At 40.1% G+C, this 26,507-nt stretch overlaps 1 protein-coding gene across 1 annotated transcript in view; it reads left to right on the plus strand.

Annotated features, from left to right (window-relative positions):
- The window catches only part of STK17A (serine/threonine kinase 17a), a 44,795-nt gene extending 18,626 nt beyond the window's left edge, over nt 1–26,169 (plus strand). The window contains exons 3-7 of the mRNA XM_010381579.2: nt 8,291–8,435; nt 19,768–19,894; nt 23,749–23,797; nt 23,886–24,065; nt 24,646–26,169. Coding sequence (XP_010379881.2) covers nt 8,291–8,435; nt 19,768–19,894; nt 23,749–23,797; nt 23,886–24,065; nt 24,646–24,967 — 823 coding nt within the window. The 3' untranslated portion in view covers nt 24,968–26,169. The remainder of the gene's footprint in view (nt 1–8,290; nt 8,436–19,767; nt 19,895–23,748; nt 23,798–23,885; nt 24,066–24,645) is intronic.
- The last annotated feature ends 338 nt before the right edge of the window (nt 26,170–26,507 follow it).

The raw sequence follows: 26,507 nt of genomic DNA on the forward strand, positions 1-26,507 counted from the left end.
CAGCTAATCGTTTCCAAGACTGAACCCTTATTTAAGTTCTTTAATTCTTATCCTTCCTTTTCTAGGACCTGTGTTTCGTTTTTTCGTAAGTTATGTAACCTCTTCTAGAGTTTCAGACCCTCCTCCCATGGTGGTTCTTTTCCCTTTGTCTTCTAATATTTCAGTCTCCTCTATGCTAAAATTCCTTCCTCAGCTTTGACTCTTATATCTTGCCTTTCTCTTTTCCTTACTGCTATACTTCTTAAAAGAATAGTCTGAATTTATAGCATTCCTCACCTTCCAGTTTTGTTCTACTTCATTGATCCACTCATCTGTTCATGGGCCAATACCCCATTCACTTTTTAATCTAATGCCATCTGCTCTTCTGATACTTTGATGAGGTCACCAGTCCTGTGTGCCAAAATTAGTCTCCTCATTTTAGTATTCGTTCCAGTTCTTGCTCTCTTTAAACACTTGATATTATTCTTTCTTTCTTGAAATCATGTTCTTCCTTGGCTTTCACAGCCCTATTTTTTAAAAATCTCCTCCTCCTCTCAGAGCCCTTTATCCTTTTCTACTATATAAATGTAAGTGTTCCCCACAGTTCCATCAGCATTACTGATGTCATATATTTATGTTTTATACATTTACCCTGGATGATAATAATCTATTTTTGTGACTTCAGCTATCATTTACTTGCTGAATACTTCCAAATCTTTGTTTCCAACCTCAGCCCCTTTCTTCTCCTTCACTTATGAAGCTTAGTTTGGCTGGACATGAAATTCTGGGTTGAAATTCTTTTCTTTAAGAATGTTGAATATTGGCCCCCACTCTCTTCTGGCTTGTAGAGTTTCTGCTGAGAAATCCGCTGTTAGTCTGATGGGCTTCCCTTTGTGGGTAACCTGAGCTTTCTCTCTGGCTGCCATTAATATTTTTTTTTCCTTCATTTCAACTTTGGTGAATCTGATAATTATGTGTCTTGGAGTTGCTCTTCTCGAGGAGTATCTTTGTGGCGTTCTCTGTATTTCCTGAATTTGAATGTTGGCCTGCCTTGCTAAGTTGGGGAAGTTCTCCTGGATAATATCCTGCAGAGTGTTTTCCAACTTGGTTCCAGTCTCCCCATCACTTTCAGGTACCCCAATCAGACATAGATTTGATCTTTCACATAGTCCCATATTTCTTGGAGGCTTTGTTCATTTCTTTTTACTCTTTTTTCTCCAAACTTCTCTTCTTGCTTCATTTCATTCATTTGATCTTCAATCACTGATACCCTTTCTTCCAGTTGATCGAATCGGCTACTGAAGCTTGTGCATTCGTCACGTAGTTCTCATGCTATGGTTTTCAGCTCCATCAGGTCATTTAAGGACTTCTCTACACTGGTTATTCTAGTTAGCCATTCGTCTAATCTTTTTTCAAGGTTTTTAGTTTCTTTGAAGTAAGTTTGAACTTTCTCCTTTAGCTTGGAGAAGTTTGATCGTCTGAAGCCTTCTTCTCTCAACTCGTCAAAGTCATTCTCCGTCCAGCTTTGTTCCGTTGCTGGTGAGGAGCTGCGTTCCTTTGGAGGGAGAGAGGTGCTCTGATTATTAGAATTTTCAGCTTTTCTGCTCTGTTTTTCCCCCATCTTTGTGATTTTATCTACCTTTGGTCTTTGATGGTGACGTACAGATGGGGTTTTGGTGTGGATGTCCTTCCTGTTAGTTTTCCTTCTAACAGTCAGGACTCTGAGCTGCAGGTCTGTTGGAGTTTGCTGGAGGTCCACTCCAGACCTTTTTTGCCTGGGTATCAGCAGCAGAGGCTGCAGAACAGTGAATATTGCTGAACAGCAAATGTTGCTGCCTGATCATTCCTCTGGAAGCTTCGTCTCAGAGGGGTACCCAGCCATGTGAGGTGTCAGTCTGCCCCTTCTGGGGGAGTGCCTCCCAGTTAGGCTACTCAGGGGTCAGGGACCCACTTGAGGAGGCAGTCTGTCCATTCTCAGATCTCAAACTCCGTGCTGGGAGAACCACTGCTTTCTTCAGAGCTGTTAGACAGGAACATTTAAGTGTGCAGAGGTTTCTGCTGCCTTTTGTTCGACTATGCCCTGCCCCCAGACGTGGAGTCTACAGAGGTAGGCAGACCTCCTTGAGCTGCGGTGGGCTCCACCCAGTTCAAGCTTCCTGGCAGCTTTGTTTACCTTAGCAATGGCGGTCACCCCTCCCCCAGCCTCACTGCCATCTTGCAGTTTGATCTTAGGCTGCTGTGCTAGCAATGAGCGAGGCTCCGTGGGCGTGGGACCTTCCAATCCCAGCAGGGGATATAATCTGCTGGTGTGCTGCTTGCTAAGACCATTGGAAAAGTACAGTATTAGAGTAGGAGTGACCTGATTTTCCAGGTGCTGTCTGTCACAGCTTCCCTTGGCTAGGAAAGGGAATTCCCGGACCCCTTTTGCTTCTCGGGTGAGGTGATGCCTCGCCCTGCTTCGGCTCACGCTCGGTAGGCTGCACCCACTGTCAACAAGCCCCAGTGAGATGAACCCAGTACCTCAGTTAGAAATGCAGAAATCACCCATCTTCTGCGTTGCTCACACTGGGAGCTGTAGACTGGAGCTGTTCCTATTCGGCCATTTTGGAGTGTCGCTCTCTCGCCCAGTCTCCTCAGCCCCTTTCTTAAGCTCCAGCTGCCTGTTGCGTATACATGTGTCCAACTGCAGATCATTATTAGTCAATATATCAGTATCAATGCAGTCAGTAGCAGTCAATATCAGTACTCCTGCATTACCCTATTAAGGCCTGTTTTTCTTTTGTTTAGTATCCCCATCTGTTTCATTGCTCAAGCTAGAAACCTTGAAGTTATCCCTAATTCCTTTATCCTCTTTAACACTCATGTACAGTATAATGAATTATCAAGTCTTCTACTTAAACCTCTCCAGTAGCTTTTCAGCTGGTCACCCTGGTTTCAATCCGGGGAAATCCCTCCTGCTACTGTTAGATAGGTAATAAAAACAGATTTGGTGATATCATTCCCTTGCTTAGAAACTTTTGGTGGCTTCTGTTTCTTTGATGATCAGATTTTTTTAGAACAAAAATCACTATGATTTGGTCAAAAATTTCATGTTCTACTTTTAGTTTGAAGAGGAAGTCTTAGAGATATACTCTGGATACTGAGATATCAAAATTCTCAGCCACATCAATATATTGTTGTTATGGAAACAGGCAGGTTATGATCACTGCATCAGTTAATCATTCTTGAAACACCTGCCATGTGCACTAGATACTAATAGGTACTGATAATATAAAAAGTGAAAAAACATAACCCCTTATCTTCAGGTGCTAAAAGTCTAGCAAAGGAAATAGATATGGAGGTTGAGCATTCTTAACTTGGAAATGAAATGTCCCAAAGTTTGAAATTTTTGAGCACTAATATGATGCCACAGTAGAAAATTCCACATCTGACCTCATATATTATCCCAGAAAGATGCTGACCACAGCTGATGAGATCACCTTTATAGGAATTAAGGATGCTAAGGATAGAATAACTATGCTAGGGGCTGTGCTAATGCAGCAGGTGTGCATAAGTGTAAACTTGCTGTGATTTGACATGGTGGCTGAGAGTGACACCTTCACTTTCTGATGGTTCGATGTACACAAACTTTGTTTCATGCACAAAATTATTTAAAATATTGTATAAAATTACCTTCAGGCTATGTAAGTCGCATATGAAATATAAATGTGTGTTTAGACTTGGGTCCCCTCCCCCAGTATAGCTAATATTTCAAAATGTAAATCCCAAACGTTTCTGGTCCCAAACATTTAAGAGAAGGGATATTCAGCCTATAAATGATTGCAGCAATGTTGATGATTTACCAGGAGTTCTTACTAGTTGTTGTGTGAACTAGAGTATAATAGTTAAAATGTATTAAGCATTTACTACACGCCAGGCGCTATGCTGTCTTCCAGCTTTATATATATTATTTATATGCTTTATTTACACTGTTCATAAATTTTAGAACACAATTTTATATATAAGGAAACACTCAGAAAAAAAAATCAACCTTAGGTTGTGCTGTATTACAAACAGCAGCTCCAGAATTTAGTCCAGGGGTGTGAGATTCCAAAGCTTCTGCTTTTATCCATATACTGTGCTCCTTTACTCTGCCTGGGAGGTTAGGGAGTGCTTCCTGGAGGAGGAGGCATTTCACAGTGTATATTAGCCCATCATTGCCTTACTCTGAATTTTTTTAGTTGTTTTGCCCTCATCCTGTGCTCTTCTCCCTGACTTCTATTCTACCTCATCTCCTTTTAGTCCTTTTCTACCTCACCCTACCTTCTCGGCACACTTCTTTTTTTGTCATTGCATTGACATCTTCCCTGCATTATTTACGACAAGAAGTCTGTGATCATTCTTACCTTGATTCACCTATAAATGTGCCTTTTTTTTTTTTTTTTTTTTTTTTTTTTTTGAGACAGAGTCTGGCTCTGTTGCCCAGGCTGAAGTGCAGTGGCGCAATCTCTGCTCACTGCAAGCTCCGTCTCCTGGGTTCACACCATTCTCCTGCCTCAGCCTCTCAAGTAGCTGGGACTACAGGCGCCCACCACCACGCCCAGCTAATTTTTTGTATTTTTAGTAGAGACGGGGTTTCACCTTGTTAGCCAGGATGGTCTCCATCTCCTGACCTCATGATCCACCCGCCTCGGCCTCCCAAAGTGCTGGGATTACAGGCGTGAGCCACCGCGCCCGGCCATAAATGTGCCTTTTTAAAGATTTTCCTCTTTCTCACTGGTTTTTAGCAATTTGAGTATGGTGCCTTGGTTTTATTTGTATTTATCTTGCTTGGAGTTCATTGATCTACTTAAGTTTTTTTATTTATAGTTAGTTTTTATCAGATTTGGAAATTTTTCAGCTATTATGTTTTCTAATATTTTCCTACCCCTACCTCTCTTCTCTTATTCCTTGAATTACAGTGTATTAAACGGCTTGATGCTGTCCCATAGGTCCCTGGGGTCCTGTTTGTTTTGTTCAGTCTTTTCCCTCTCTCTCTCTGCTTCACATAGACAGCTTATTTTCCTGTGTCTTAAAATTCACTGATTCTTCTGCAGTGTCTGATCTGCTATAAAGACTATCCAATGGGTTTTTCGTTTCAGATACTGTATTTTTCACCTGTGAAAGTTCTTTTTGGTTCTTTTCATAACCTCCATCTCTTACATGATTATGTTCATATTTTACTTTAAATCTTTGAGCATCTTTATAATGCCAGTTTTAAGGTCCTTATCTGCTAATTCCATCATCTCCTGTCATTTCTGGATCTACTTTTATTATTTTTCCTATTGGTTGTGAATTGTAATTTGTAGCATTTTCAGATATCTAGAAATTTTTGGTAAAATGACATACATTTGGAATGTTGCAGGGTTGAGTAGATTTTATCCCATTAAAGAATGGTGACGTTTGTGTTGGCAGTCATTTAAATTACTTGTGGATCGGCTTTGTTAGGACAGACCTAGAACTAGGTTAGCCTTAATACAAAGGATGGCCCTCCCAAAGGAGTCTGTTCATTGCCCCAGTGTTTAGAGTGGCTTTTCTACTCCAGCTTGACAAAATTCAAGTGTCTTACCTTATTCTCTGTGAACACTGGGAATTTCTCAGCCTTATAATTTTCCAGAGTTATTTTGTCTAAGACTTCAAAATACTATTGAGCAGATCTCTTTCTGTAGCTCCCTCCTCTCTGGTACTCACCTGCCAATTCCAGCTGTCTTAGCCTTGCCAAACTCCCAGTCTGTCTTCTCAGCTTAGCAAGGCTGCTGCATTCTGCTTCTGCTTGGGTTCCTCCCCTACCCCGTACCACTGTCCATATATTGTTACCAAGTAGGACTATTGGAGGGCTTAACCTCTTCTCACAGCTCATGGTCCTATACCTGTCGTTCTAATGCCTGAAATAGTTGATTCATATGCTTTAATTTTCTAGTTGTTTATAGCCAGAGGGCAAGTGCCATACCATTTGGTTGGATGGGGAAGTAGAAACTTGCCCTTTAATGAGTGTACCATGTATTTTTTACACAATGTGCCTTCACACATATGCTCCCTCTATCTGGGATGTGCTGTTAGCATTTCATCTAGTGGACTCCTAGTAATCCTTCAAGGTTCAGAATAAATGTCATCTTTCCAAGATTTTTTTTTCTACTTCCTTTCCAATTAATTGCTCAGTTGCTAAGTTATCATTTAATATGTAATTTCACATATAAATGCATATGTGTTTGTTATTTAAGTATCTTTCATTTTTCTCTTCCCCCCTAGAGCTTGAAGGACCAGACATACCTATTTGTAATTATCTTTCTATCTCTAGGACAGAATATAGGGCCTAACGTATTTGATGGTTTGTTGAATTTGAATAATGAGAAAGTAAAGATCCAAACTGGGCCTCAGAGCAGGACAGAATGGAAATGCTAGTTTAGATAGAAAAAACAGTGTTTGGTCTGAGGCGGGAAGCTATGATACAGCCAAGGTGCAGGCAGCTAGGGAAACTCAGTTACTGTTAGCTTCTAAACATCAGTTATATGGCTCTGAATAATGTTGGTCAAAAGATAATCATCTCATAACTTTCCAAGGACCACTAGAAAGTTGAAATTTTAAAGTTCTAAATGTTTTTTTGTAAAAGTAGTTTTTGTACAAAACTTTGTTAATAGTTTTTTAATTAATTTCCCAGTGAAATTTTTTGGTTAAAAAGTAATGTTGCTGCAGTTAAAGATAGAAAAAGCAAAGCTATTATAGGGCTTCTCTAGCTTCCATGTGAAGGAAAGTACTTTGTGTAAAATAGTTAATATAATATTTTCTGTTACTATGCTTGAGAGATGCTTTTAACATCTCAGATTGTTCTTTAGTGAGATCACATTTAGTGATACTAGTTAATATGGTATTTAGTTAATGGGTAAAATCCACAGTTGAACAGGGTTATATGATTATATGTTGTACTGAAAGGAATATAGTCTCTTTTATTTATTTATTTATTTTTTATTTTTTTTTTGAGATGGAGTTTTGTTCTTGTTGCCCAGGCTAGAGTGCAATGGCGTGATCTCGGTTTATCGCAACCTCTGCCTCCCAGGTTCAAGTGATCTCCTGCCTCAGCCTCCTGAGGAGCTGGGATTACAGGCATGCGCTACCATGCCTGGCTAATTTTGTATTTTTAGTAGAGATGGGGCTTCTCCATGTTGGTCAGGCTGGTCTCGAATTCCTGATCTCAGGTGATCCGCCTGCCTCAGCCTCCCAAGGTGCTGGGATTACAGGCGTGAGCCACTGTGCCCGGCCTCAATTTTCTTATAATACTCTATATTTGAAATACATACTTGAACATTTTCACAAAACTGTAGTTAGCAGTGTGTTTTGTGCTTATGTAAACTACTTAAATTGTTGAGAAAACCAAGAGGGAATCATTTGTTAAAGCAAGAATGGGGCCAGGCATGGTGGCTCATGCCTGTAATTCCAGCATTTTGAGAGCCCAAGGCAGGCAGTTCACAAGGTCAAGGAGATCGAGACCATCCTGGCCCACCTGGTGAAACTCCATCTCTACTAAAATACGAAAAAATTAGCCAGGCGTGGTGGCGCATGCCTGTAGTCCCAGCTACTCAGGAGGCTGAGGCAGGAGAATCGCTTGAACCCAGGAGACGGAGGTTGCAGTGAGCCGAGATCACACCACTGCACTCCAGCCTGGTGACAGAGCAAGACTCCATCTCAAAAAAAAAAAAAAGAAAGAAAGAAAAGCAAGAATGGATAACTTTATGTGTAAGGAGACTAATCGCTCCTAAAATTTAGGTAAAGAAATCCTTGTATTTATGTAAATTGATAGTAATGGGCTGAGGGACTCAGATGACAATAAACTGTGATTAAGAAACTGTTTCAGCCAAAATGCAGTTCTTTATTTCAATTGAGGAACAAAGTTCAGTTATCAGCAAATTGTGGCCTGTATGTGCAGAGTGCTTAGTAAACTGTACATTACATTGTGGTGCATCTTGAGCTGCTTGGGACTGAGTTGGCTCAGCCTATACTGTGTTTTGATTCAGGTTGTCAAATCCATACTAACAGTTATACAGGCTGGATACGATGGCTTATACCTGTAATCCCAACACCTTCAGAGGCCAAGGTGGGAGGATTGCTTGAGCACAGGAGTTTGAGACATAGTGGGCACCATAGTGAGGTCCCATCTCTATTTTTCAAAATAAAAATAAATTTTTTAAAAAAGGTATACAGTTACTGCCAGACTGTAATTAATTTACTTTGTAGTTTTGGTGTAAGTGTTTGCCATTTCTTATGAGTCATATATTACTTTAATTTTGCCCTTCTCTAGTGCTGCTGGAGGTGAAATCTTTGACCAATGTGTTGCAGACAGAGAGGAAGCCTTTAAAGAAAAAGATGTTCAAAGACTTATGCGACAGATTCTAGAAGGTGTTCACTTTTTACACACTCATGATGTAGTTCATCTTGATTTGAAGGTAAGGTTCAAATTACTTTACAATTTTGAGATTGCTAAAGAATGACATTCAAGACATAAAATATTTAACAGTGATTTATTCAAACATATTTCATGTTTGTGTATTATTAGCTAGCAAGGATATTAGAATTGAGTCTTTACTCCTATCCTCTAGCCAGTTAGTTTTATCAGGGAGATAAGGCACATGTGTGTACATGAAAAGATACATAATAATACAATGCCAAAGAAAGGAACTCAGAATATGACAAGACAGAACTTGAGCTAGATCTTTTGAAAAGTTAGGATTTAGGTAAGTTGAGAAGAGTAAGAGAAAATTACCTCACAAGAGTCAGGAATATTTGTGATGTGTTTGGGAAAAAATAAATGGAATCATTTCACTGGAATTGAGAGATCAATTAGGAGATATTAAAAGCTGGGAAAAGGCTGGATTCTAGGGGTTTCATATGTCATAAAGACATAGATGATTTTTGAGCCAGGAATATTCGAGAAACAGTGTTTCGGAAAATAGGCAGCAGTAAATAAATAAGAAAATTAAAGAGATTAGAGGCAGGTAGATTTCTAATTTAAAATTGTCAAAGGCGGAGAAGAGGAAGGAAGGAAAAACAAAGGACGATATGTCAGTTATGTTCCTTTCAAGTGATCAAGATGCCAGCTGAAACCAGGGTAAGCAAAACAAGGAAATTTTAGTGGCAAACAAGTCCAGAGATAATTCTAGCTTCAGTTATGACAATATTCAGGGCTCAAAAACTGTTGCTAGTACTCAGTTTTTCTCCAGCATTCAGCTCTGCCTTCTTTGAATGACATATAAGATGGTAATAAAGTAGATGCTGCTGTTCAGCCTTGCAACTACCCGGAGACAGCAGGAAAGTCAGTCTCTACTCACAGCTCTGTCCAAAGTTCTGAGATTCACTCTGATTACACCAGCGTAGATCAATCTGGAGCTAATAAGTGTGCTGATGGGTGTAGGGCTTTGGCTTGCCATGTCAGTGTCATCAGTGTCATAGGCTCCAACTCTGGAGGAAGAGGTATAACCCTTTCTACCATCCTAACCTTTACGTGGACTGAGTGGAGAAGGGATGGATTCTCAAATCAGTTCTGTTTCTGAAAGAGCAGAGAATGGATGCTCAGGAGACCGTAAAAGTCCGCTATGATTCTTCTTAGTATATTCCTGCAGGTGTCTGCATGGCAGTATTAGCCATGCAGAGGAATTCCCAAAATACATGTTTATGCTGTAGCTTCTTTCATATTTGGTTTTACACTCTTAACTTTGCAAAATTGTGTATCTGTTTTATTTTTTAATGATGTTTTACTAGTCTTATGATGGATTTCCAGGAACAGAACCCCAATTTAAATAGCATTGCACCTATAGGAAATGAACTTTCAGCAAGTTTAAGATTTCTGTTGATTTTCTGATGGTTACTTTCATATCAAGTCCAGGTGCAACTGTGGGAAAATGAAGCAGTCCTCAAACAGAGAACATGCCCCAGCGACCCTAGTTCCTAGTGTTTATTCCATTTACAAAGATGGCCTTACTGGCGAGAGGAAATAGGGTTAGGAAGGATGGTAACCTGAGAAGGCTGAAGCCTCTGGACTACCCCCAAAAAAACTTTCCCATCGTGAACTGCAGGGTCATCTCACACCATGATCATCTACTCATCTACCTTGACATCTGCTATAATATCCCCTCTAGCAGAAAGTTCTTTATGGCAGTGTTCTCTGACCCAGACGTGAATCATAATCACCTGGAAGGGCTCGTTAAAATAAATTGCTAGGCCACAACCCTAAAGTTTCAGATTCAAGGTAGGGCAAAGTGATACTTAAACTTCAGGCCAGAATTGCTGTATGGTCAGGGCCGGGTGTGGTGGCTCATGCCTGTAATCCCAGCATTTTGGGAGGCTGAGGCGGGTGGATCACGAGGTCAGGAGATCGAGACCATCCTGGGTAACACGGTGAAACCCTGTCTCTACTAAAAATACAAAAAAATTAGCCGGGCATGGTGGCAGGAGCCTGTTGTCCCAGCGACTCAGGAGGCTGAGACAGGAGAATGGCGTGAACCCGGGAGGCAGAGCTTGCAGTGAGCCGAGATCGCGCCATTGCACTGTAGCCTAGGCAAAAGAGTGAGACTTCGTCTCAAAAAAAAAAAAAAAAGAACTGCTACATGGCACATTCCATAATACCTTTGTTTATTTATATAGATAGATAGAGTCATACTATATAAATATAAATTCATATATGTATATATTTAATACTGTATAAATAACTGCCTAATTTTTATTGCATGAAGGCACACTCTCAAGAAGGAGTGTACAGGCAGGGTGCAGTGGCTCATCCCTGTAATCCCAGCACTTTGGGAGGTCAAGGAGGGCAGATCACTTGAGGTTAGGAGTTCGAGAGCAGCCTGGCCAACTTGGTGAAACCCCTTCTCTACTGAAAATACAAAAATTAGCTGGGCGTGGTAGCAGGCACCTATAATCCCAGCTCCTTGGGAGGCTGAGACAGGAGAATCGCTTGAATCCAGTAGATAATGGTTGCAGTGAGCCGAGATTGCGCCACTGCACTCCAGCCCGGCTGACAGAACAAGACTCCATCTCAAAACAAAAAAAAGAGGATACAGTGTATGTAATCTGGAGGTTGACTTCTAAAGCAAACTTGATAATGTCCCATTTGAATTTAGGTGGAAAGGTAGTTTCTTTTTAAATACTAGTTTCCTACAGAAAATTTTACTTGTTTCCTACAGAAAAATACAGGGAAAAAACAATGTGGAAGTTTTCTTGTTCTCTTTTGAAAGATGCCAATGTAAATTCATTTTATACACGTTTATCTTTTCTCAAAGATATTAATTTTTTAGTACCATGGCTAAAATGGACACTCAGGACCCAGTAGCCACATGGTACACAGTGGCGTTTTTTGAAAGCAAGTGTGGACATGTGCACACCCACATGCTGAGGTGGCCTGATGTTAATGCTCAAGGTTACCTAGTTAAAACCTTTTACAGCTTGGGTGGGGGCTTTGTTTTTCCTCTTCAGTCTGTCATATGCATAAGAAGTTCAAAGATCCTTGCTGCAAGAAATTTCCACCTTGCTTCCCTCGGGAACATTTACAAGGAAGAGATGGTCTCTGCAGTACAGACTTTCACTGGGCTGATACTTTAAGAAGCCTCAGTATTAGCCATGCAGAGGAATTCCCAAAATAAATGTTTATGCTGTAGCTTCTTTCACTCTTAACTTTGCAAAATCGTGTATCTGTTTCATTTTTTAATGATGTTTTACTAGTCTTATGATGGACTTCCAGGAGCAGAACCCCAATTTAAATAGCATTGCACCTATAGGAAATGAGCTTTCAGCTTACGACAGTTCAACCTGTGACTATTCAAGAACTAATTAAGTAGCAAGTCAAACAGGTTGTCAACACCATGTGTCATGGATCTTTGATGTTACTTGAGAGTATCAAAGGTGAATATTAAGTTCTTGAATACCAACTTTAAGTGTGTGTTTATACAAGGAAATTATATCCCTTTCTCCTTAGTACATTCAGTATCATATTCCTTTCTCTCTAATACACTTGGTGTAGAATTCTTTCCAGATTCAGTAGAGACCTAGATGACGATGATGGGCCTTTGATGTTGAAAACTGGACTCTCCATGTTTCCTCGACCCAGAGGAACTAGAAGACAATGTGGTCCAAAGGGTTCTCAGCCTTCCTTCTGCCTTTTTGCCCCTCCATGTGCAGTCAGACATGTCTGTGAGTCAGCTACTGGAGGGAGAGGACAGAGATGGGGTTGGTATGGCAGCTATGCAGGCGAGAGTGATTTCTACTAAAAGGTCTTTCCAGTTGGCCTCTGTGAGTCTGGACAAAGTGAGTCTGCTGTCCTCTGTCTTCGACAGTGTGTGCTCATAATGTTGACTCTTGGTCTCTAGAAGAGCTTGAAAGACTAGGCTATTTTTTAAGAAATTATTTTCCCACATTGCCTCAAAGCTAAATATATTATGTTTTCATTCTCTAAAAACTGATAATCCCAATATATATGATAATTTTGAATTATTAACCTATTTAGTCTCCGTGCTGGTTAAAATGGGAAACTCCTGTCCCTATGACAGAAGTTAGTTGGAAGTTAAAATAACTATTATAGTTGCTTCTATTAAGGATATAATTGACGCTATGGGAAATACACTGTTTGGCTTTGGTGCAGAGCCCGAATGATCAGTTTGCCAAAAGACTGATTCACTGAAGACTCTCAGCCAAATACCTTAAATTGAGCTGGGAAAGTTCTTGGGGTGGGTGAGGGAGTAGCAGATACAGATTTAGGAGTCTGTAAAAGTATGAGTCCATAAATCCACAAAAATAGAAAAGACAAACCATGATTAAGAGAAAGCCCATTCATTTAATATATAAAATGTTGCAGAAACTGCAAATCTGAGAAACAACAACTCTGGCAAAGTCAGAACAAAACCAACTAAAAGTACCAAAACAGTCTCAATAATTTGGTGAATTAGTCATTCAATAGAGTGACCTGCTTTTAGTCCTATCCAAGGGAGGGAGGACTGACCAAAAATAGCACAAAGAAATCTGGTCTTAAAATCCATTGCTCTTTTTTCTTCAAATGGTGTTGTACTGGTTCAGTCTTTCAGGAGTGTTAGTACAGTCAGTCCTCTGTATCCATGGATTCAACCAACCACAGGTTGAAAATATTCAGGGGGAAAAAATTCCACAAAGTTCCAAAAAGCTAACCTTGAATTGGCCCCCCACCAAGTATTTCATTGAATCCATACAAATGAGGTGATGTGTGGCATTATAATAGCTATTCTGAGTAACCTAGAGATGATTTAAAGTTTACAGGAGGATATGCTTAGGTTATATGCAAATACTACACCATTTCCTCTCAGGGACTTGAGCATCACAAATTTTCGTATCTGCAAGGAGTCCCTGGACCAATACCAAGGGACAACTATACTAGGATTCTATCACTAATTTTTTCACCCAGTTATGCTCATGGTTAAAAGTGGACTAGAAGAAGGCCAGGTGTGGTGGCTAACACCTGTAATCCCAGCACTTTGGGAGGCTGAGGTAGAAGGACCACCTGAGCCCAGGAGTTTGAGACCAGCCCAGGCAACATAGCGAGACCTCATCTCTACAAAAAATTAAAAACTCAGCCAGCCATGGTGGCATGCACCTATAGTCCCAGCTATGGAGGAAGCTGAGGCAGGAGGATTGCCTGAGCTCAGGAGTTCGAGGCTGCAGTGAGCTGTGATTGCACCCTTGCATTCCAGCCTGGGGAACAGAATGAGATCCTGTCTCAAAAACTTTTTTTTTTAATTAAAACCTTAATTTCTAAAAATTAATTTCAAAAAAAGTGGCCAGAACCTGGGACTTTCCATATGAGATTTAAATTTAAGCATCAGTATATTACTTGAAAGTAGGGGTAACAAAAACATTTCTAAACAGTCCCCCAAATTAATTTAGACAGGATTATTAACCTATTTCTCTACTCTAACCTGGGTTTTAATAGTTAATGTACTGGAACTTTAATTGCCTGATAAAATGTTCCTTAAAACCCTGTCCATAATACCCTAAGCCTTACTGAGCAGGTTAACCTCAACTTTACAATGATCTTAGCCACTAAATCTTCTCCAGTGGTGATTGTTTAGTAAACGTTAAATGGATTATGTACAAAGATGAAGATACCGAGATAAATAAAAGACTTCCCTACAGCCACCATCTACTTAAGGACCGCCTGCAGGTTTTCTGCTTATTCCACTGTCATCATCTCTCTATTGATTGACCTTGCTTCTTTCTCTCCCTTACTACCTGGGATTCATACATTTTAAATAGAACTAGGTTTTATGTGCCACAACTTCTTTATCATGAACTGGATTCCCTAGAAAGAAAGTTTAAATTGTAAATGCTGAGGTACTTAGCCTTGTTTTCAGGACATGTATTTCAGCTTATTGGAAGTAGATATATTTCACCTTCGAAGAAGAGACAGAGATTATAGTCCTGTAATTGTACATATATTTTATTCAGAGGAACAAAGTCTATTTTTAAAAAGAGCCCTGTGGTCAAAATAGGGCACAGTTAGTAAAGGCCACATAATAAATATATATATATATATATATTTTTTTTTTTTTTTTTTTTTTTTTGAGACGGAGTCTCGCTCTGTGGCCCGGGCTGGAGTGCAGTGGCCAGATCTCAGCTCACTGCAAGCTCCGCCTCCCGGGTTCACGCCATTCTCCTGCCTCAGCCTCCCGAGTAGCTGGGACTACAGGCGCCCGCCACCTCGCCCGGCTAGTTTTTTGTAATTTTTAGTAGAGACAGGGTTTCACCATGTTAGCCAGGATGGTCTCGATCTCCTGACCTCGTGATCCACCCACCTCGGCCTCCCAAAGTGCTGGGATTACAGGCTTGAGCCACCGCGCCTAGCCACACATAATAAATATTAACTGAAATCCCTTGAAATAGCTCTGATTTTATGAGAAATGTGTTTTTTCTAGCAACCTGTCTCTCAGTTGTTTAACTTCATTTTTAGAAAGTCTGTCACATTGGTGTATCATAGATGCATGTAACAGGGCCTAGGCTTCTCATACAATAAGATTTTAATAATTTGATCACGCTAATTTAGGATTTACAACATTACCACCAAACCAATTAGTTTTTGCATAGTAACTAAAGAAAGTATTTTTCAGGGAATGTAAAGTGTACACACATAAAAGGGGAAAACATTTAAACTATTTTAAGGGAACAAATGGTATTTAAGAACATTCATATAATATACATGTTTACTAATCACAAGAATATCTCAAGATTTGGTGAAGATTTTCCCTAGCAGTATTTCACTTGGCATTTTGTGTGCACTGGAAAGGGCAAAACATTCAATTATGAATATGTGTCACTGAACCAAACCCCTCCTATCGAATTTGCCTGAATAATTGACATTTTGTGGTTACTATAGTTTTTGTTTTGTTTTGCTTTTTGATTTTGACAGGGTCTTACTGTGTTACCCAGATTGGAGTGCAGTGGCACTATCTCAGCTCACTGCAACCTCTGCCTCCCAGGCTCAAGTGATCCTCCCACCTTGGCCTCCCAAGTAGCTGGGACTACAGATGTATACCACCAAGCCTGGCTAATTTTTTGTATTTTTGGTGGAGACAGGTTTTCATCATGTTGTCCAGGCTCCTAAGCTCAAACAGTCCGCTCACCTCGGCCTCCCAAATTGCTGGAATTACAGACATGAGCCACTGTGCCCAGCCCTTTTGTTGTACTATAGTATTTTATTAACGTACTAAAATTAAAATTGCCTTGAAAAGTCTGAGGACTCACAGTCATGATGCTACATAGGTGTTTTTTTCCTGAAGAATTAGCTAGAAGCTAATTAACAAAGAAAATGTGGCCTGCCTTCTACCATTTACTCCAGAATAGCCTACAAAGCCCTGTGATCTCCTAGCCATTTCCTTTCCAACCTCATGCCTCCCACCACTCGTACCCCTTTTGCCTTGTGCTGTCCTCCAGCCACACAGGATTTCCTGCAGATGCTCCACAGCAGTACGGCCTCTATACTTGCTCTTCCCTCTGCCTGGAATGCCTCCTGCTTACCCCAACCCCTCCAGGACACTGAGCCGTGACTGGTTCTTTTTTAACATCGTCCTCTCCTCCTTCAGGTTGCCTTTTTAGAAAGGCCTTCTCTGACTCCCCTAAAGATAGCATGCCCATGCATACACCCCAGGCAACCACTCTCGCCCATCACCCTGCTTTGAGTTCCCCATAGTGCTTAAAGCGACCCAAGGTGTATTTATTTGTCTCCATTAAGATGCAGGGCTCCAAAAGAGAGGACTCGTGTCTTGTTTTCTGTTATTTCCCCAGGGCCTAGCTCATTAGGCAATCAATAAGTATTTGTTGAATAAATGAGGAAATCTTTTTACCCTTCAAGGTCTGCTCACATAGCTCCTCTGTAATTTTCCAGGGCAGAATTAATCACTCTGATATATTTATCGCCTGAGTACTTTGTATATATTGCTCTCATGGTGCAATTCACAGAAGAGTGACTTGAGCCTAGCAGGTCCGTCTATTTTCTCTTGATTATAAACTGTGACAGTAGAGTGTTCTTATTTGTTATATTTGTACTACTACCAGTCCTGACACAAAATAGACACCCTCTTAATTTTTTTAGTTATGTTTCTTCCATTCATTCACCCAACAATATTAATGTGTAGCAGGCACTGATCACAGTGATAAAATATTAATTAGTACTGTGGTTTCTGTCCTCATGAAGCTGTAGATTCTTCCTATTCTTTGAATTCAGCCTGATAAACTTACAGGCATTTTCATAATAGAAAAGGGTAGGATGGGTGGTTGGGTAGAAGGTAAGACCCTTTTTAAAAAGAGGGACGATCTGGCTGGGCCTGGTGGCTCATGCCTGTAATCCCAGCACTTTGGGAGGCCGAGACAGGCAGATCGTGAGGTCAGGAGATAGATACCATCCTGGCTAACACGGTGAAACCCAGTCTCTCCTAAAAATACAAAAAATTAGCTGGACGTGGTGGTGGGCGCCTGTAGTCCCAGCTACTCGGGAGGCTGAGGCAGGAGAATGGTGTAAACCCGGGAGGTGGAGCTTGCAGTGAGCCGAGACTGCACCACTGCACTCCAGCCTGGGTGACAGAGCGCGACTCCGTCTCAAAAAAAGAGGGACCATCTGTGCCTCAGTTTCCTTTTTCATATTGCAGCCCCTCTCATGGATGGAAATTGTAATCTGCTTCACTGCCATCTCAGGCCTTCTTACCAAGTTGAGAGTAGGCAAAGAATGGAAAAAAGTGTTCTAGACTGAGGGAATACCATTTACAAATTCACTCGTGTAAGAGGGAGCATGGCAAGTGTGAGAGACTGGAAAGTGTTCTGTGGGACCCAGCTTCATGGAGCCAGGGGTAGCATGGCATATGATGAGTCTGGAGAGCTAGCTCGGCAGAAGCTGGACCTCAGGACATGCACACCATGCAAAGGAGTTTGGAAGTTATCTAAGAGCAGTGGGAGGCTGTGGAAGGGTTTAGGAAAGGAGACAACAGATCCAATTTATATAATACAAAAGAACCTCCTGGCTGCAATGTGGGCAAAATGGATCCTAGCAAACCACTGAAGAGGCCATCACAGTAGAGCAAGAAAGGTAGCTTTGGTTTTCTGTAGATGGAGAGAAAAAGGCCAAGTCTAGAAATGCTTGGAATTTAGTACTTAAAACCAACTATGGTGACATGTTAGCTAAATGGAAGAGCGGGGAGGAAAGGAATGGCCAAGATGATTGTTAGTGTTCTCTCCTATTCTGAGGGATGATCATAGCATTCACTGAGACACCTGTCATTGGCATAGGGAGAATCTGATTTAGGAAGGAAAATAGGAGTCATGTTGAATTTGAGGTACCTTTGAGACATCAAAGGGGAGATGATAGGTAAGCAGCTGGTTGAAGAGGTCTGAAAGAAAGAAAAAAATTGTGAGTCATAAGGTGTAGGTGATATTTAAGCCTTGGGTGCAGATCATGCAAGCTGAGAGTTTGGAGTAAAAAGAGGAAAGGCCTCAAGATCAAGCCTTGGGAAACCCAGCATCCAGTGGACCAGGTAAAAGAAGGTGGTCCCTGCAAGGAGATGGAAGATGCAGCCAGAGATAGGAAGAAAGCCAGGACAGTGTTTTGTCATGGGAGCCATGAGAAAAGTAATATATAAACAAGGAAGGAGTGGTTTGTCAAACACTGCTAAGGGAGTGGTTCAGAAGAAAGCACTGAAAAATATCACTTGATTTTGTGATTTGTAGTGGAATGAGAGGGCAGAAGTCAGATGGAGGGGCAGAATATGAATGGAAGGAAAGGAAATGTGAACATTCATTCTATGCATCTAGGGGACAGAAACAAACAGCTAACAAAACAATGGAGTAAGCATGCTGTGTACACCATGCTGTGCAGCAGGAACGGGGCAGCCATCAAGCCCTCCCTGGAAGGAGCAGGGGAAGCCAGGGCAGGCTTTACAGAGGAATTGGTGGTTTATTGAGACCCATCATGCTTGGAATGAGGGATGAGAATAAATCTGTCAGGGAGGGAAGGGGAGAGGGCGTCCTGAACAAAGGCGGTACATGTGCAAAGGCATGAGATGTGGGAGTAGCTGTCTTATTTAGGGGTTACAGACTGTTTGATTTGGAGCACAGATTGCCTTTAGAGCCATGACAGGAAATTAATCTTGAAAAGGAAGCAGGGGCCCAATCTTAAAACACTGGGTGTTATAGTGAAGTATTTGTAATTTACCAATGTTTCTCATCTTACCTTTGGAAATAATCTTAATGTCAGAAAACATTAAGTGAGGACTCTTTATAATGCAAACACAAACTTTCAAAATTCATGTTTTAAAAATTTAATGAATTTTACATTCTAGTCCATAATATATTTGCTTGTCTTTTTATGTGAAAGTATCTTAGGTTATTTTCCCTTGGGTAAAAATGACTCCACGGATATGAACCCCACTGATTCTGTGGCTCTGGGGAGCTCTTTCCCATTACTGTACATGTCCTCACCCCACATGCCCCCACTCACAAGTCCAGAGAGAACTTAGGGTAGAAATCATCAGTATGTAAGTGGCAGTTGAAGCTTTGGAAGCAGATGAAATTGCTCCAAAATAGAATGCAGAGTGGTGGGAGAAGAGTTGGCCATGCAGCGAGAGATCCTGAACAGCACAAATATTTAAAAGGAGGACAGAAGGAAAACATTGAGAAAATAGTGAGGGATCTGTAGAAGAAGGAAGAGGTCCAAGGTGGAGAAAACGGGGAGGAATTTCATCAATATAAGGATGCTTAGCAGTGCCCAGTGCTACAGAAATCATTGCATGCAAGCTAGTCCCTGAAAGACACAGACGGGATTTGGTGGGTCTTTGATTATTGAAGTTGTTGTGACCTTAATGAAGGCAGATTCAGTCGAGGGGGCAAAAGAGATTTAGTTGGACTGAGAAAACGATACCAGTTGTGCTTGACCATGCTTTCAAGAAGCTGAGCTTTGAGGGAATAGTAGGAGATACTGCTACCTGGAGGAGATTCAGGGTCATGGGGAATGGTTTCCATGAGGTGGGGATAGAAACATGTTTATATGCTGAGGAAGAGCCAGGGTAGGGGAAGAGATTGAAAATACAAGAGAGTACAGGCCTGCTACCTTATACATAGTAGGAGGTATATTGTAAAAATATTTCTTTAACAAATGACTGTTTACTGTTAAATTCCTCAGTCTCAGTTTCACAGGTGAAATGTATGTTTTATGGGCTACATGTTTTGTGTACTTAATCATAGTTGTATTGATTTTTGTGGGGGTATGTTGTTTTTTAGCCTCAGAATATTCTGTTGACAAGCGAATCTCCATTGGGTGACATTAAGATTGTTGATTTTGGCCTTTCAAGAATATTGAAGAACAGTGAAGAGCTCCGAGAAATTATGGGTACCCCTGAATATGTGGGTAAGTATTCATAAAAGTAGTTTTGCTCTGGGGCCAGGCATCACCTTCATTAGGGGACTTGTCCATGGGGCATGACTCATAGTGGAGCCAGCTATCTGCTATGTTGAAATTCTACCATCAGAGATTTATTCCTTTGGATTACATTTTACAATGGAAAACTTTCAAGAGTAACATACTAAACTGGTGATGTCTTCACTGTCTCTTCACTACAGGGCTAAGAGAATTTGAAGGGATTACTTCTAAAATGAATAGGAGAAGATTTTCTTAACAAAGTAGGATATTAGCTTATTTGAGGGTGGGAGGATATTTAACAAGGAGCTTTAAGGATGTTTTGGTTGGTGACAAACATTGACAAAGGCACTGCCATCCTGAGGTTCCATGGAAGTGTGGAGCAGAGAGGGCATCTGGTTGGATCCATGGTTGAGTGTTTCTGGCAGAAGGAAAAAGGAGCTTAAACATTGAAGGTAGCAGCAACAAAGCAGCTGAATGATGATACGCCATGGGTCTAGGCGTATCATCAAAGAAGTCAACTATGACTTTCTTTGATAGACTGAGGAAAATTGGAGTTTGAAAGATTAATAGTTTGATTTTTTTTAAAGGTATCTATAGAATAAGGCTGTGAAATTGAGAGGTTGTGACCAGAGATTAGAATATTAATATTTAGGCCAGGTGCAGTACAGATTACACCTGTAATCCCAGCACTTTCAGAGGCCAAGGTGGGCGGATCAGTTGAGGCCAGGAATCTGAGACCAGCCTGGCCAACATGGCAAAACCCCATCTCTACTGAAAATACAAAAATTAGCCAGGCGTGATGGTGCCTACCTGTAGTCCCAGCTACTCGGGAGGCTGAGGCAGGAGAATGGCATGAACCTGGGAGGCGGAGCTTGCAGTGAGCCGAGATCATGCCACTGCACTCCAGCCTGGGCGACAGAGGGAGACTCTGTCTCAAAAAAAAAAAAAAAGGAATATTAATATTTAAAATTTCAGTGGTGAAATAGCTCTTTGTAATTATGAGGACTTGGATGTAAGGCTGGAAAGGCAATTTTTTAGACCAGGAAATCAAGAAGCTGTGAAGGTAGGCTGTCTGGGTCATGGACATCAGTGTGGAAGTCACCTAGGCTGCCAGCAGACCTGGGAGAAGGGAGGGTGGCTGTGGCAGGAATGGAGAAGGCTGTGGCCTGGGCCTGAGGGAAGACTCTCTGCCTGAGAGTAGAAGTGTGAAGTGGGCAAATAGGCTAGAAGAGGGGGAACGAAGAGAGGGGGGTCTCCTTTCAGAGAAGAGGGTAAAAGGAGTAGTTCTTGAAAGACTGAGGATGTTATAGGAAAAGAGCTATCCGGAGCACAGAAAGACTGAGGAGGGGCGATAGGGTTGAAGAAAACAAACCTGAATGGCAATGATCGTCCAGAAAATAATTTAGAGATTTTTTAAAAGATCCTTAATTAGGTAATAAAAGATGCCACAGGCACAGAAACAACCTTTAAAATTTTTTATATATTTTAGTGGGCCAGAATACTTAATTTTCAGTATGCTGACTAATATGCATCATGACCACTAAGTAAGTTTTTGGGATGTGACTTAATAGTGTTTCTTTAGGGAAAGCAGCAACCCAAGTGTTTTAGCCAAAATTAATGGGTACCATTGTAAGCTCCAATATACAAGACTGAAGAATGTAGGTCTGTGAGCTGAAAACTCAAAATAGTAATTATTGCCCTGAATGAGGTGGGTTTTTGTTTTGTTATAATGCGTTCTTTGTTGTTGTTGTTTGAGAGAGTCTCACTCTGTCACCAGGCTGAAGTGCAGTGGCACCATCATAGCTTGCTGCAGCTCCCAACTTGAATTCCTCCTGCCTCAGCCTCCCATGTAGCTGGGACCACAGGCACGTGCCAACACAGCGGGCCAGTTTTTTGTTTTTTGTTTTTTGTTTTTTTTTGGTAAAGATGGATCTCACTGTGTTGCCCAGGCTAGTGATTTGTTTTAGAGCTTTCTATTCCTTAGTAAATTTTAAGTTTTCTATCAAGAGCCTTTCCCCATCTCACAACATTATAATGGAAATACAAGCTCAATCCAAAAAGAAGAAAACTAAAAATGATTCAGAAGTCCATTATACAGAAAAACAAAGGGACTCTCCTCTTTTTCCTTCCCTGACTCACCTTTTAAAAGGTGAGTTTGTGCTTCCCACAGTCATTTTACATATACACAGAAACTGGTGTTGAGTTCTGGCCCTGTGTGATCTTGACCTTTAAATCTCTTTATACCTCAGATTCATCTGTCCATAAAAAGGGGCTAGTAATAGTACCGACCTCATAGGGAATTTATAAGGATTTCATTGGATTTGCTGTACAAAGCCCTTAAACCAGTATTCAGCACATAATAAGTACTCAAAAAAGTAAGCTATTGGTATTTCCTGCACCCCTCCTCCCACAGTCTTGCTGTGTGGTCTCTGTTTTACCGTTTCTTCCCCGGTAATTTGGATGCTATGCATTTCATTTTTAATTTCCTAGTCATTTCTTTTGAAACTTTAACATTCACAACCTCTGTTTCTCACTCAACCATTTCAGAAATCAAAATTTAGGAGATTAGCATACCTAGCATTTCCTTTCCAACCTCTTCCTCCCACCCATTTATTCTGTGGGGGTTTGTCACAAATTAGTAGTAGATACATGACCTTGAGTATTTCGTTTTTTCATAGAAATAGAACATTTTCATTCCTTTTTTTAATTGTGATTACCACAGTTTTTTAGTTTTTAATCTGTTTTTCCATGGATTGAGTACTTACTGACTGCCTATTAATAGTTTAGCCTTCTTATTTGTATAGTTTTGGGAAAAAATTATCTTTAGTTAACTGGATTGAGTAGATTTTTTTAAAGGAGCATTTTTATAATATTTTTTCCTGAATCCTTGCATATTTGACAGTGTCTTTCTATTGTGTTTATGTGTGGCAGCAAGTGACTTTATATCAAAGCTTTTTTTTTTTCTTTTTTTTTTTTTTTTCTTTTTTTTTTGAGACATGGTCTCACTCTATCACCCAGGCTGGAGTACACTGGCACTGTCTCGGCTCACTGCAGCCTTTACCTCCCAGGCTCAAGTGATCCTCCCACCTCACCCTCCCCAGTAGCTGGGTCTACAGGCATGCACCATGACACTCGGCTAGCTTTTGTTTAGTTTTTGTAGAGATAGAGTCTTATTGTGTTGCCCAGGCTGGTCTTGAACTCCTGGTTCCAGCGATCCTCCCACCTTGGCCTTGCAAAGTGCTGGGCACCCAGCCTCGAAGCATATTATTTTTCTCAATTCTGTAGATGCAGCTTAGTTGCCTTTGTCCCATGCCTGTAGTCTCAGAATGCCCAATTTTTTTTTTAACCTTGTTGACTTTTTGTTAATGGGTAGATGTTTTAAAAAGCTCACTCTGACTGCAACAGAAAGAATAGATCAGAGGGGTGGGACAAGTAGCTGAAAAGGCCCAGGTGAGAGGAGAAAGTACCATGGGTGAGGGTGGGGCAATGGAGAAGCAGAAATGTCAGTGGCAGTGAGAAAGTTTTAAAAGCCATGATCTGATAGAGACAATGCTTGATTACATAGAAATTGTCAGTTTATATTTGATGTTTTTAAAATATTTAAATATTTGTAAAATACTAGGACTCAACAATGATGGGTAGAAATGTGAAAAGTAAACAAGTTAATTACAAACATCTAGTTAGGCTTTATTTTAATTCATATTAATTCATGGTAACCTTTCATTTTAGCCCAAACATTGAATAGTGCCTTATAGTTTCTAATGCTTAATTTTTTTATCTCTAAGAGCAAATTAGGAATTTTTTCCACAAAACTAAATGTTTTCTTCTCTTTCTGACACTAGCTCCTGAAATTCTTAGTTATGATCCTATAAGCATGGCAACAGATATGTGGTAAGAGTTATTAATGAAAAATTGATCAAATTAGTTTCAAGAAATGAGTATGGTACTAAATTTTTCTTGCATTTTCTTTCTAATTTAGGAGCATTGGAGTGTTAACATATGTCATGCTTACAGGAATATCACCTTTCTTAGGCAATGATAAACAAGAAACATTCTTAAACATCTCACAGATGAATTTAAGTTATTCTGAGGAAGAATTTGATGTTTTGTCTGAGTCAGCTGTTGACTTCATCAGGACACTTTTAGTTAAGAAACCTGAGTAAGTATTATTTTTAGTAGTTTAATATTGATCTTTAAAGTTTTTTATTGAATCTCCTCCAACCAAAAATAGTTCAACATCTAAAACACCAAAATGGGAACACAAAAGTGAGACCCTTGACTTAATATAACCTTTGAAAGAAAAGGGGGCAAAAATGAAAATATTTTGAGAAAATGTGAACCATACCTCAGTATAACAGGATTTAAATATTAATTAGCAAGACTGTATTATTGCAAATGTGTCATGGCAGTAAATAGCACTCATAATTCATGGTTAGTAGAAATTGACAGTGAAATGACAGCTAGTCTCTAGCAGATACTTCCCATCTGTTCTTGGTGTCTCTCAAGAGAGCGTTTCAGACATAACTTACTGAAAATATTTCAACATTTTCACAAAATTTTCAGCATTGTGGGAAATTGCACCCAAATTCCAAGACTAATAGTTTTATTCAGGAATCACAGTAAGATTTTTGCCAACTTGTCATACTTCCCAAAGTATAATACAATAAATACAGTACCTTATGCTCTAATTTTAACTGAAGTTCTAACATGTCTTAACTGTAAAACATGTATCTTTACAGGGATCGAGCCACTGCTGAAGAATGTCTAAAGCACCCCTGGTTGACACAGAGCAGTATTCAAGAGCCTTCTTTCAGGATGGAAAAGGCACTAGAAGCAAATGCCCTCCAAGAAGGTCATTCTGTGCCTGAAATTAATTCAGATACTGACAAATCAGAAACCGAGGAATCCATTGTAACCGAGGAGTTAATTGTAGTTACTTCATATACTCTAGGACAATGCAGACAGTCTGAAAAAGAGAAAATGGAGCAAAAGGCCATTTCCAAACGATTTAAATTTGAGGAACCTTTGCTACAAGAAATTCCAGGAGAATTTATCTACTGAGCAGTATTTCTCTTTAGAACTTTAAGATTTCTACATTGAAAATGTTAATATTATTTATGGACCTCTGGCCAAATGGTACGTGTACTGGAAGTGGATAATCAGTATCACTTACACAAACAAAAATAACTTTGTCAAATTTGTGGAGTTAGGTGGAAGCCACATTTTAAAAGTTGCCAACCAGGAGATTTAACAGGTACAGTTATCCATTTCAATGTTATTTTTAAGAAGGGGAGATGTTGGTACCTTTTAATTCTACACCCACTTTCTCCAGAATGAGAATTTGTGTACAAAGATATTTGTATTCACTTTCTTTAAGAAATCCAAGTAAAAGTGCCAAAACTACATTTCTGTAAATCTCTTGCATTATTCATATGTGTATCTATATCTGCATATTTGTTAATGTGTTTACTAAAATTGCTACTTTTTCACCTTGGATTTGTTTTTGGCAAAATTTTAGTTTAAGCAGACATCTAAATTTTCGAGACCTAGAATAACATTCACTAAAGTTTGATACTGTCTTTTTTTAATATTTTCTTACTGCTTTATAGTGACTTGATTTGGTTTCTGTTGTGTTTTTGCCTAAATGCTTGTGACATGTAAGTGAAAAACCGTAATTTTTTTTTTCTCTTCAGTGTCACTAGTAAGAGAGGTGGTAATTTTTCACCTCTGAAATTATTCTGGTTTAAGTGTCAGCTCTTCAGCCACTTCCCTCATCACACCACACTCACATGCATCTGCGCTCTCTCACATGCTGTACCCCTGCCGCTTCCTGGCACCTCCCCCCATGCTTCTCATTTAATTTTGGCCAGTTGTAGGTATCAGTGTGATCTGATCAACAGTCTGGTTACCTTGGTCAGTGAAAAGATACTACTATATTGCTTTTGTCCCAAAGTAAGTAAAATCCCCTAGAACAGAGAGAGAGTGTGTCTTCATGCCGACCACTGAGCCTGTTTCTACTGAATTTCTTATCAGCCCTCAAGCTCTGCTAGGAAAAGTTATAAAATGCCAAAATATTTAGAAACATTTACTTTGTCCATAAAAAATTTACATTGGATACTCTGTAATTAGGAGGTACTTTGTCCCAAAAAGATGTATAAGAACGTACTAATAGTTTTATTTGATTAGGATTGAACAGTTCAAGTGTATCTAGGCCCCACAGTGACCAGTAAAGTCCAATTTAAAAATGGAAATGTGAAAGTGTATGCCGAATACCTTAAAGTAACTAATCATCCTCACACACAGAAGTCTGAGAGTCTTTATTTATCTTTTATTAGGCTCAGCGCATTAAATATTTGCCTATCACTTGTGCGCTGTGTACCATGGCCATGCCTTGCTCTGCACTATGAACAACTCAGACCTGTCCCTTCACGGTCTGATTAGGGTGCTGCACAAAGCTTTCTCCCTAACATGGTTTCTCAGCTGTCAAAATCATGAAAATGACAGCACCTAATCACTATTTTAAAGTATGTACAGTAAATACCCAAATGTGTGTAAATGTCATAGACATATACAAAGTCAGTAATCTCGCCCAGTCCTGCTG

This window comes from Rhinopithecus roxellana, chromosome 6, assembly GCF_007565055.1.
Source record: "Rhinopithecus roxellana isolate Shanxi Qingling chromosome 6, ASM756505v1, whole genome shotgun sequence".
NCBI classification, from domain to species: Eukaryota; Metazoa; Chordata; class Mammalia; order Primates; family Cercopithecidae; genus Rhinopithecus; species Rhinopithecus roxellana.